This window comes from Oncorhynchus mykiss, chromosome 21 (genome assembly GCF_057628025.1).
Source record: "Oncorhynchus mykiss isolate SJ-2025 chromosome 21, ASM5762802v1, whole genome shotgun sequence".
NCBI lineage: Eukaryota > Metazoa > Chordata > Actinopteri > Salmoniformes > Salmonidae > Oncorhynchus > Oncorhynchus mykiss.
In genome coordinates, this window is record NC_143042.1 from 9916212 (window position 1) to 9928841 (window position 12630).

The window sequence follows — 12630 nt, forward strand, 5'->3', positions numbered from 1 at the left end:
CTTCAATCAACCAAATACACCATTCACCTTGTGTGTGTGTGTGTGTGTGGGTGTGTGTGGGGGGGGGGGTTACATTATGTGGCTCACCTGTGGGCGGATGACTCTGTCAATGCTCTTCAGGGCAGTGTCTGGGGAGGGGGGAGAGCAGTCTGGAGTAGGCCCCGTCGGTGAGGAGCTGTTCCTATGGTTACACAGCTCCGGCTCAGTCACCGTCACCTGGGGAGAGTGGCCTTGAAAGAGAGACAGAAAGGGAGAGAGGGGGGGTGGAGCGAGAGGCAAGAGAAGGGGTGTATATTTAATTAAGACTGGATCAAATGAAGAGCAATCCAAACAGAGACAGAACAGCAGGTATCCATGGAGGGTCAAGGCTGCAATGCATTTCCACTGGAGTTCGTTCAGATGTGAACCTCCGATGTGGCAGCTGCCATGTGCGCTCAAATGGCCAACCAACTGGGGACATCTTTCTCTCTGTCTTAACTGTCTCTCACACATCATAACACGCACGCACGCACGCACGCACACACCTCTGAAGGAGTGAGACAGGAAAGAGTGGCCTGACGAGGACTCAGATGTCAGAGTTGATTTCCCCAGTGTGTGATCAGTTAGGGAGAAAATAAGAAACAGAGAGGGAGGAGAGGAAAGAGAGGGAGGAGAGGAAAGAGAGGGAGGGGAAACGAGTGCAGAAGTTGGACAGAATCTAATTTCTCACCCACATTAAAAGGGAAAAACCATCCATTTCAATCAGCAGCCAACAAGAGAGACGTACACACACTCCCACAAGTGTGTGTGTGTGTGTGTCCGTGCACGTGTAGTCTATCCGTCAGTCCTTGTCGGGCTACACAAACATACAGACGCTCAAATATTTGTCCAATGTATGTTGTATGTTTCTGGACGACGCAACATGCTGCCTTGTTGACAACATGACCGAGCACCACAGATGACTGTTCCATTTGAGAATGGAGCTCCTCCCTCCCCTCCTTTGCCCGGTTCCCTGCAGCTCAGTATATTCAAAACAGCCCAGTGACTCACAAGGCGCTTGTCTGTCGTCATTGTGCTTGTAAACAAACACCACGTGACTGGGGACTACCGGTAAGCTTCATAATGAAAAACTATATGACAGGTGAAATTAAGAACGTGATATTCTCCTAACGCAGGACTTTCCAACCCTGTACCTGGAGAGCTACAGTCCTGTAGGTTTTAACTCCAACCCTGTACCTGGAGAGCTACAGTCCTGTAGGTTTTAACTCAAACCCTGTTCCTGGAGAGCTACAGTCCTGTAGGTTTTAACTCCAACCCTGTACCTGGAGAGCTACAGTCCTGTAGGTTTTAACTCCAACCCTGTACCTGGAGAGCTACAGTCCTGTAGGTTTTAACTCCAACCCTGTACCTGGAGAGCTACAGTCCTGTAGGTTTTAACTCCAACCCTGTTCCTGCAGAGCTACAGTCCTGTAGGTTTTAACTCCAACCCTGTACCTGGAGAGCTACAGTCCTGTAGGTTTTAACTCCAACCCTGTTCCTGGAGAGCTACAGTCCTGTAGGTTTTAACTCCAACCCTGTACCTGGAGAGCTACAGTCCTGTAGGTTTTAACTCCAACCCTGTTCCTGCAGAGCTACAGTCCTGTAGGTTTTAACTCCAACCCTGTACCTGGAGAGCTACAGTCCTGTAGGTTTTAACTCCAACCCTGTTCCTGGAGAGCTACAGTCCTGTAGGTTTTAACTCCAACCCTGTACCTGGAGAGCTACAGTCCTGTAGGTTTTAACTCCAACCCTGTTCCTGGAGAGCTACAGTCCTGTAGGTTTTAACTCCAACCCTGTTCCTGGAGAGCTACAGTCCTGTAGGTTTTAACTCCAACCCTGTACCTGGAGAGCTACAGTCCTGTAGGTTTTAACTCCAACCCTGTTCCTGGAGAGCTACAGTCCTGTAGGTTTTAACTCCAACCCTGTTCCTGGAGAGCTACAGTCCTGTAGGTTTTAACTCCAACCCTGTACCTGGAGAGCTACAGTCCTGTAGGTTTTAACTCCAACCCTGTTCCTGGAGAGCTACAGTCCTGTAGGTTTTAACTCCAACCCTGTACCTGGAGAGCTACAGTCCTGTAGGTTTTAACTCCAACCCTGTTCCTGGAGAGCTACAGTCCTGTAGGTTTTAACTCCAACCCTGTTCCTGGAGAGCTACAGTCCTGTAGGTTTTAACTCCAACCCTGTTCCTGGAGAGCTACAGTCCTGTAGGTTTTAACTCCAACCCTGTTCCTGGAGAGCTACAGTCCTGTAGGTTTTAACTCAAACCCTGTTCCTGGAGAGCTACAGTCCTGTAGGTTTTAACTCCAACCCTGTACCTGGAGAGCTACAGTCCTGTAGGTTTTAACTCCAACCCTGTTCCTGGAGAGCTACAGTCCTGTAGGTTTTAACTCCAACCCTGTTCCTGGAGAGCTACAGTCCTGTAGGTTTTAACTCCAACCCTGTTCCTGGAGAGCTACAGTCCTGTAGGTTTTAACTCCAACCCTGTACCTGGAGAGCTACAGTCCTGTAGGTTTTAACTCCAACCCTGTTCCTGGAGAGCTACAGTCCTGTAGGTTTTAACTCCAACCCTGTTCCTGGAGAGCTACAGTCCTGTAGGTTTTAACTCCAACCCTGTTCCTGGAGAGCTACAGTCCTGTAGGTTTTAACTCCAACCCTGTTCCTGGAGAGCTACAGCCCTGTAGGTTTTAACTCCAACCCTGTTCCTGAAGAGCTACAGTCCTGTAGGTTTTAACACCAACCCTGTTCCTGGAGAGCTACAGCCCTGTAGGTTTTAACTCCAACCCTGTTCCTGGAGAGCTACAGTCCTGTAGGTTTTAACTCCAACCCTGTACCTGGAGAGCTACAGTCCTGTAGGTTTTAACTCCAACCCTGTTCCTGGAGAGCTACAGTCCTGTAGGTTTTAACTCCAACCCTGTACCTGGAGAGCTACAGTCCTGTAGGTTTTAACTCCAACCCTGTTCCTGGAGAGCTACAGTCCTGTAGGTTTTAACTCCAACCCTGTTCCTGGAGAGCTACAGCCCTGTAGGTTTTAACTCCAACCCTGTTCCTGGAGAGCTACAGTCCTGTAGGTTTTAACTCCAACCCTGTTCCTGGAGAGCTACAATCCTGTAGGTTTTAACTCCAACTCTGTTCCTGGAGAGCTGTACAGTCCTGTAGGTTTGAACTCCAACTCTAATCTAGAGCATATAATAATGAGCTGGTTGATACCTGAATCAGGTCAGTTACAACAACAGGGGTTGGAGCGAAAACCAACAGGAGGGCAGCGCTCCATCAACAGGGTTGGAGAGCCATGTCCTAACGTACTGCACAGGCTGACTGCAGGTGTTTACTTAAAAAGTAGCAACAAATATATAACATCAAATAACATTTTATTGGTTGCATACACATATTTAGCAGATGTTATTGGTTGCATACACATATTTAGCAGATGTTATTGGTTGCATACACATATTTAGCAGATGTTATTGGTTGCATACACATATTTAGCAGATGTTATTGGTTGCATACACATATTTAACAGATGTTATTGGTTGCATACACATATTTAGCAGATGTTATTGCGGGTGTAGTGAAATGCTTATTATTCAAATATAAACTCAGCAAAAAAAGAACAGTCGTCTCACTGTCAACTGCGTTTATTTTCAGCAAACTTAACATGCGTAAATGTTTGTATGAACACAGCAAGATTCAACAACTGAGACATAAACTGAACAACTTCCACAGACATGTGACTAACAGAAATGGAATAATGTGTTCCTGAACAAAGGGGGGGGGGGGGGGGGGTCAAAATCAAAAGTAACAGTCAGTCTCTGGTGTGGCCACCAGCTGCATTAAGTACTGCAGTACATCTCCTCCTCATGGATATTTGGATTTTTACGAATTATCTTTGAAAGACAGGGTCCTGAAAAAGGGACGTTTCTTTTTTTGCTGAGTTTATATTGAAATGTATTCAAAAAATTATAAGAAATTGTTTCAATAGTATTGATGGTATTGAAAAGCTCAAATCTGGACATCGAAGCCAGTTCCACTGCGTTTTTTTTAGTTGTTCCCCTCTAATCAGGGACTGATGTAGAACAGGGACACCATTAATGTATCAGGTAGAACAGAAAGCCAGTAGGCTCTGAACCTCGTATGGTAAGTGTTGAATACCCCTGGTACATACAGTATACCATCCAAACCTACCTGGGAGGAAGAAAGTGTTTGTATGAGAAGATAGGTAGAGAGACAGAGATAAACAGAGGGGGGGAGGGGGGGGGGGATCAGAGGGATAAATATAGACCGATATGGTATTTTCTATTTTCTTGTAGAGTAAATAAGCCTGTCAGCACTGATGATTGAGGTGAGGGAGGGTGTGTGTGTGTGTGTGTGTGTGTGTGTGTCAAAGACATTCTGAGGGAGGTAGTTGATGGGAGAGGTAGCGAGAGGTAGAGAAAGAGCGGGCTATATAAGATAGAGAGATACAGCAGAGAGAGGAACGAGAGGGAGAAGAAAGGTAGAAAGTGAAAGTGAAAGAAAGTGTTTGTATGAGAGGGAGAAGATAGGTAGAGAGACAGAGAAAGGGGGTGACAGAGAGAAACAGAGAGAGGGAGAAGATAGGTAGAGAGACAGAGAAAGGGGGAGACAGAGAAAGGGGGAGACAGAGAGAAACAGAGAGAGAAGATAGGTAGAGAGACAGAAAAAGGGGGAGACAGACAAAGGGGGAGACAGAGAGAGAGAGAGACAGATATGGTATTTTTCTGTAGAGTAAATAAGCCTGTCAGCACTGATGATTGGTGAGAGGGTGTGTGTGTGTGTGTGTGTGTGTGTTACAAAGACAGTCTGTGTGTTAGCAGCACAGACAGACCAGTGTGTGTTCATAGGCCAGACCAGCTGTACAGCTAGATAAAGCAGGCATGCAGTACAGCAGGGTACCCCAACTGGCAGCCAGCGGGCCTAATTTGGCCCACGGGGGATTTTATTTGCCCCCCCCCCCCAAGATTTATGGGCAAAATGTTACTTGTTAGACATAAAAGACTGTAAAAAGACCAGCAAATCAGCTCATAGTGATTTTCATTTAGGAAATCTGTTACAAGTGTTCCCACGCATAATATGTGATTGTATACAAATCTAATCAAGTTTTGAAATGATTAAGTTTTAGTCAAATATTATATCTGTTTGGGCTTCTTGCAGTCTACAAATGATTTATAATTATGTTCCGGCCCCTCGACCATCCGCTCAAGAAAAAATATGTCGTGGCTGAATCTAGTGGATAATCCCTGCTGTACAGTATGTACTGGTGGGATGTTATCCTGGGGCTATATAGTGTGTGTTTGTATTTACAGTATGTACTGGTGGGATATTATCCTGGGGCTATATAGGGTGTGTATGTATGTACAGTATGTACTGGTGGGATATTAACCTGGGGCTATATAGGGTGTGTGTGTATGTACAGTATGTACTGGTGGGATATTATCCTGGGGCTATATAGGGTGTGTGTGTATGTACAGTATGTACTGGTGGGATATTATCCTGGGGCTATACAGGGTGTGTGTGTGTGTGTACAGTATGTACTGGTGGGATATTATCCTGGGGCTATATAGGGTGTGTATGTATGTACAGTATGTACTGGTGGGATATTATCCTGGGGCTATATAGGGTGTGTGTGTATGTACAGTATGTACTGGTGGGATATTATCCTGGGGCTATATAGGGTGTGTGTGTGTACAGTATGTACTGGTGGGATATTATCCTGGGGCTATATAGGGTGTGTGTGTGTGTGTGTACAGTATGTACTGGTGGGATATTATCCTGGGGCTATATAGGGTGTGTATGTATGTACAGTATGTACTGGTGGGATATTATCCTGGGGCTATATAGGGTGTATATGTATGTACAGTATGTACTGGTGGGATATTATCCTGGGGCTATATAGGGTGTGTGTGTACAGTATGTACTGGTGGGATATTATCCTGGGGCTATATAGGGTGTGTGTGTGTGTACAGTATGTACTGGTGGGATATTATCCTGGGGCTATATAGGGTGTGTGTGTGTACAGTATGTACTGGTGGGATATTATCCTGGGGCTATATAGGGTGTGTATGTATGTACAGTATGTACTGGTGGGATATTATCCTGGGGCTATATAGGGTGTGTGTGTGTGTGTGTGTACAGTATGTACTGGTGGGATATTATCCTGGGGCTATATAGGGTGTGTGTGTACAGTATGTACTGGTGGGATGTTATCCTGGGGCTATATAGGGTGGGTGTGTGTGTGTGTGTGTGTGTATATGTATGTACAGTATGTGTGTGTTTGTTTGGGTTTATGCGCGTGTTTGGGTTAATGCGTGTGTGTACAGCTGTACAGCTCACATGCTCCCAATGCCATACCCCATTAACCAATTACAGTTAAGCTCCCACTACTGTGTCGCAGAATGCACCAATTACAGTTAAGCTCCCACTATCATGTCGCAGAATGCACCAATTACAGTTAAGCTCCCACTACTGTGTCGCAGAATGCACCAATTACAGTTAAGCTCCCACTACTGTGTCGCAGAATGCAACAATTACAGTTAAGCTCCCTCTACTGTGTCACAGAATGCACCAATTACAGGTCTGCCTCTCAACGCTACATCTCATACAGGATTGTCCTTTAGTGTCGAATGTGCAACAAAACAACATGCTACTTTGAAACAGCTATGGTACACACACAGAATAGGCTTGAGAACCTCCAACCGGACAGGAGGAGAGGGGGAGCCCAGATACTTCACACCCAGGGAAAGGGCATCCAAACTGGGCTTCCAGAGAGCAAAACCCCCTCTCTCTGGAACTATCCTAACACAGCTTGACACGACACAGCAAAACAAAAGCTTGCACCACAACTGGGCACCTGACAAAACGCTCACGCTCACACACACACACACACACACACACACTTTCTCTGTCTTTATCGGGGGGCCAACCTTTGAACTTTAACCTATGAAACTTCTGAGCCTCAGATCTGAAAGAGCGTTTACGAACATGAAATCTTGTGCAATTCTAACAGCCCATAATTTGGAGGGGGTGATTCTAGTCATTTGATGTTCAGCTGTCTGTGGATCAATAGGCCCAGAACTTTCACAACTTTCAGCTCAATGCCACTATCAGAGCAATCTAAAACCATTTCAGAGATGTGCTATCTTGCTCTAGTGATACCGCACCATAGCTATCGAAAACAATTTCATTTGATGGCTATTATCTTGGCCTTTTTCATATCACAGATCAGTGGTTCTCAGACGGATTTGAAAGTTTTCTTGTGAGTCACCTAGTAAACAAAAACAATGTTTCAAGCCAGGATCGGCCGCTGAAGGAATAAGCCTTGAGCTAAAAGTTTGCAGAGGCTTTATCCCAACAATGTTGATGTTTATTTTTATTTTTATAATTGAACAATTGCTGGAGACCCACAGGGTGTGTATGGTTTTGTTCCAGCCTTGCACTAACTAACAACAACTGCTTCAACTAATCAACTTATGATCAAACAGCTGATTGTCATAAATACTTCAACCCAGATCCAAGTATACCTTAGGTACTTCAAGGTTTTGAGTTGATATGTTTTGCTCAGTAGAAGCATTGTTATTAGCACAGTAATATTGTATAGGCTGTGTTCAAACCTAGTCTGCCCTCTTGATATGAAAAGCATATTGTACCATCTGTCTCCTGTTTGGTCTCATGATAATTTGACTGTGTTCAGCCTTGCCATACTGATAATAATATCCATCTTGGTAGTATTCCACAACCCCAGCCTCTGACTCTAGAGAGATATGGTGTTGACTGTATGCATGAACACAGGTGGTTGGTCAATTACATGTGAATATTCATGAGCAGTTCACCACTCCTCATTAATGATTCAAACAAAATGGCTGCCAACAAGTGGCAGGGAAAATCTCAGAGCGCGTGAGGGAGGGAGGAGTGAAAGTGTGTGTGTGTGTGTGTGTAACGTGTGTGTATGCCTCACGATTCCTCCCACACCCCACCCCTCCTTGCCCCCCTTGCCCATACTCAATGGGGCATGACTGTTCTAATGGCAGAGCCTGGAGAGTTAGTTGTGCTTCTTATTTCGTGTTGTCGTTGGTTAGTCTGAGCACAATTACCCAAATGTCACCTCCAGAGCTTCATCACGGGGCGAAATGGACTGGAACAGAACGACATCTTGGCTTTAGCCTCAGGGAAAGAAGGGAAGGAGGATAAAGGAGGGGGAGCAGAGAGGAGTGGAAGCATTGGATCGGAGGAAGGGAGGAGTAGATGCTGTGGGAGGGTCAATTGAAAGTGAAAGTTTGTGTGTGTCAAGAAGCATTTTCTGGTGTGTGTGTGTATATATTTGGTGTGCGTGTGTGTGTGTGTGTGTGTGTGTGTGTGTGTGTGTGTGTGTGTGTGTGTGTGTGTGTGTGTGTGTGTGTGTGTGTGTGTGTGTGTGTGTGTGTGCGTGTGTGTGTGTGTGTGTGTGTGTGACTGCAGTAGCCCATGTGTTTACCCTGGGAGTCGATAGCTATTACCGCTAACCACTTAGCGGTGATAGCTAGCCGTCTGTCTCCTGCCCTGTACGTGATTGCAGGCCTCGAAGCCTCATTGCCATTATATTAAGACACCCTGCTTTCAAAAGACCCATAATATCCCTCTCTGTGGGCTCCTTTATTCGCTGTTACATTATACAGTATATAAGAGTCCCTTAATATTCTAGCTGTTTGCTAAATGTAACTGCATGGGAACAGATTGCTACTGTGCTGTGTCTTCCCCCCATTGACGTTTCCTGTTGTGCTGAAGAGGTTTAATTATGCAGTATGTGTAGCCTATGTGCTTCTGCAGCACACACATAGACACAGTGGCTGTGAACGAGCCGTTTGAGGTGATCTTACATTGTGAAGGAGAGAGAGAGAGAGAGAGAGAGAGAGAGAGAGAGAGAGAGAGAGAGAGAGAGAGAGAGAGATTGAAGAGTACATTTAAGTAGACACACTGACAGGGGAAACTGCAAGGCTAAGACATAATGCATACTGTGAGACAGCATGGTTATTTTTGGTGGACGCTACTGACTTAGTCATCATCTCTGAGGACAAGTTAGTAGTCCCTATGTCATTCCTAAGTCGTCCCTAAGTCCCTATGCCCCAGCCAGGTAGGTCTGCAGTAACAGACAGTAAGGAGATAGATCTGCCTGTTGCGCTGCCAGCTAACTCTACAGTATAGGACAGGTAGGTTTCCTTTAAAGCTGCTGCTGTCTGTTGCGCTGCCAACTAACTGCAGCGTAGGACAGCATGTGACTGGGCTAGGGTTGAATACTGGGAACCGGGTTACTGAGGTTTCCTGAGATTTCCTGCCCAAACTCCACTCTCTTTTCCCTGGATAAATAACTGCGAGGAAACGGTATATTATAATAAATAATTTCTATGACCAGCATGACATGAAATGGAACCATTAAATGATGTGCCATGTCTCAATCTAGCTTCTCTACAGCCTTCTCTCTGCTATCTGCATGATCAATCATCAACGCTCAGGGTGGGGACAGACAGCGCATCTCAGTACGGAGCGCAGTTTACAATGCCTGTTTCATCTCATCATGGTAACTTTTTATCTTGTGACAGATAGGCCTACATTTCCTGCAACATAGTCTATGCTACAGTAATATAAAGACTGAATGCGTGTCAAATTTACACATCTTCATCTGGCTTTCGGGGGTCACCTTATTTTCTTATTTGTAAAGATGATTTTTTTTCGTTGTAAAACAGCCTATCACTCGAATATCATTGCATTAAATCGGAGTGCATGTGAGCACTCTCTCGCAGTCTCTCTCTCTCTCTCCATCAATTCCATTCAAATTGCATCCAAAATAGATCATTCTGTTCAAGAATCTACTAGAAAATCTACGGCAAGATCTAAAAATGGTTGTCTAGCAATGATCAACAACCAATTTGACAGAGCTTGAAGAATGTTGAAAATAGTAATAGGTAAATATTGCACAATCCAGGTGTGGAAAGTTCTTAGAGACTTACCCAGAAAGACTCACAGCTGTAATCAGGCTCCTGAGTGACACAGTGATCTAAGACACTGCATTGCAGTGCAAGAGGCATCACTGCAGTACCTGGTTCAAATCCAGGCTGCATCACATCCGGCCATGATTGGGAGTCCCATAGGGTGGCCCAGCGTTGTCCGGGTTTGGCGAGGGTAGGCCGTCATTGTAAATAAGAATTTATTTAACTTTCCTAGTTGAATAAAGGTTAAATAAAAAATACAATCACTGCCAAAGGTGCTTCTACAGAGTAGTGACTTAGGGGTGTGAATACTTATGTAAATCAGATATTTCTGTATTTCATTTTCAATACATGTTTTACATTTCAAAATATGTTTTCACTTTGTCATAATGGGGTATTGTGTGTAGATGGGTGTGAAAAAATATATATTAATACATTTTGAATTCAGGCTGTAACACAACATGTGGAATAGAGTTCAATCTTGGTTTCATCAGACCAGAGAATTTCTCATGGTCTGAGAGTCTTTAAGTGCCTTTGGTAAACTCCAAGCGGACTGTCATGTGCCTTTTACTGAGGAGTGGCTTCTGTCTGACCACTCTACCAAAAAGGCCTGATTGGTGGAGTGCTGCAGAGATGAGAGAACCTTCCAGAAGGACAACCATCTCCACAGAGGATCTCTGGAGCTCTGTCAGAGTGACCATCGTGTTCTTGGTGACCTCCCTGAGCAAGGCCCTTCTCCCCCAATTGGTCAGTTTGGCCGGGCAGCCAGCTCTAGGAAGATTATTGGTGGTTCCAAACTTCTTCCATTTAAGAATGATGGAGGCCACTGTGTTCTTGGGGACCTTCAATGCTGCAGAATTGTTTTGGTACCCTTCCCCAGACCTGTGCCTCGACCCAATCCTTTCTCTGAGCTCCACGGACAATTACTTTGACCTCATGGCTTGGTATTTATGCTCTGACATGCACTGTCAACTGTGGGACCTTATATAGACAGGTGTGTGCCTTTCCAAACCATGTCCAAACAATTGCATTTACCACAGGTGAACTACAATCAAGTTGTAGAAACATCTCAAGGATGGTCGGGTAGCCTAGTGGTTAGAGCATTCGACTAGTAACCGGAAGGTTGCAAGTTCAAACCCCCGAGCTGACAAGGTACAAATCTGTCGTTCTGCCCCTGAACACTGTTCCTAGGCCGTCATTGAAAATAAGAATTTGTTCTTAACTGACTCGCCTAGTTAAATAAAGGTCAAATAAAAAATAAAAAAAATAAATAAAAATGGTCAATGGAAACAGGATGCACCTGAGCTCAGTTTCGAGTCTCATAGCAAAGGGTCTGAATACTTCTGTAAATAATGTATCTGTTTTTTTGTTTCATATATTTGCAAACATTTCTAAAAACCTGTTTTCAATTGTAAACATGTTGTCAATGTAATACATTTTAAAATAAAAGCTGTAACGTAACAAAATGTGGACAAAGTCAAGGGGTGTGAGTACTTTCCGAATGCACTGTAGCTAGCTATATCTAAGGGCTTTGTTTTTCTGTTGTGCGAAATGTGCGGTAGCCTATACTGTATATCATAGGCTATGTATTGGATAACGCAAAAATCATTCAATTTGTTTGGTGCTTGGGTTCATAAAATGTCTTTAATGTATGGCTTATCAGTGCAATCCGTTTTGTCATCAAACCCACTGGCTCCATGTCATCTACAAGACCCTGCTAGGTAAAGTCCCCCCTTATCTCAGCTCGCTGGTCACCATAGCATCTCCCACCTGTAGCACACGCTCCAGCAGGTATATCTCTCTAGTCACCACCAAAACCAATTATTTCTTTGGCCGCCTCTCCTTCCAGTTCTCTGCTGCCAATGACTGGAACGAACTACAAAAATCTCTGAAAATGGAAACACTTATCTCCCTCACTAGCTTTAAGCACCAACTGTCAAAGCAGCTCACAGATTACTGCACCTGTACATAGCCCACCTATAATTTAGCCCAAACAACTACCTCTTTCCCTACTGTATTTAATTAATTAATTAATTAATTTTGCTCCTTTGCACCCCATTATTTTTATTTCTACTTTGCACATTCTTCCACTGCAAATTTACCATTCCAGTGTTTTACTTGCTATATTGTATTTACTTTGCCACCATGGCCTTTTTTTGCCTTTACCTCCCTTATCTCACCTCATTTGCTCACATCGTATATAGACTTGTTTCTACTGTATTATTGACTGTATGTTTGTTTTACTCCCTGTGTCGTTGTATGTGTCGAACTGCTTTGCTTTATCTTGGCCAGGTCGCAATTGTAAATAAGAACTTGTTCTCAACTTGCATACCTGGTTAAATAAAGGTGAAATAAAAAATGTAAAAAAATCAGGCTCAGGTAGCATCAGACTTGAATTTTCATGCTGATCAAAACTCTAATCAATTCCAGACATATTGGTGTGCTTTATACGCTTCCAATTTTGTCAGGAAAAACAGGGTTATCCAGGAGAAAAGTGATTTATTCTTGGGATGGATCATTTGTAAAATACCAGAGAAATGTTCAGCCCCAGACTGGGCTCTTCTCCTTGTTCCATGTCTCTCTCGCACTCTTTCGGTCGCTCCTTCTCTCTATCTCTCGCTTTCTCTCCATGTCTCTC

At 44.3% G+C, this 12630-nt stretch overlaps 1 protein-coding gene across 12 annotated transcripts in view; it reads right to left on the reverse strand.

Annotated features, from left to right (window-relative positions):
- LOC110501015 (ankyrin repeat and sterile alpha motif domain-containing protein 1B) overlaps window positions 1-12630 on the reverse strand; it is a 316301-nt gene that overhangs the window by 152798 nt on the left and 150873 nt on the right. For all 12 annotated transcript variants that reach the window (XR_016490136.1, XR_016490137.1, XR_016490134.1 and 9 more), the window contains one exon: window positions 88-230. Coding sequence is in view for 8 of the 12 variants with exons in the window: in XM_090213690.1 (XP_090069816.1) it covers window positions 88-230 (143 nt within the window). In the remaining 4 variants the exon portion in view is untranslated. The remainder of the gene's footprint in view (window positions 1-87; window positions 231-12630) is intronic.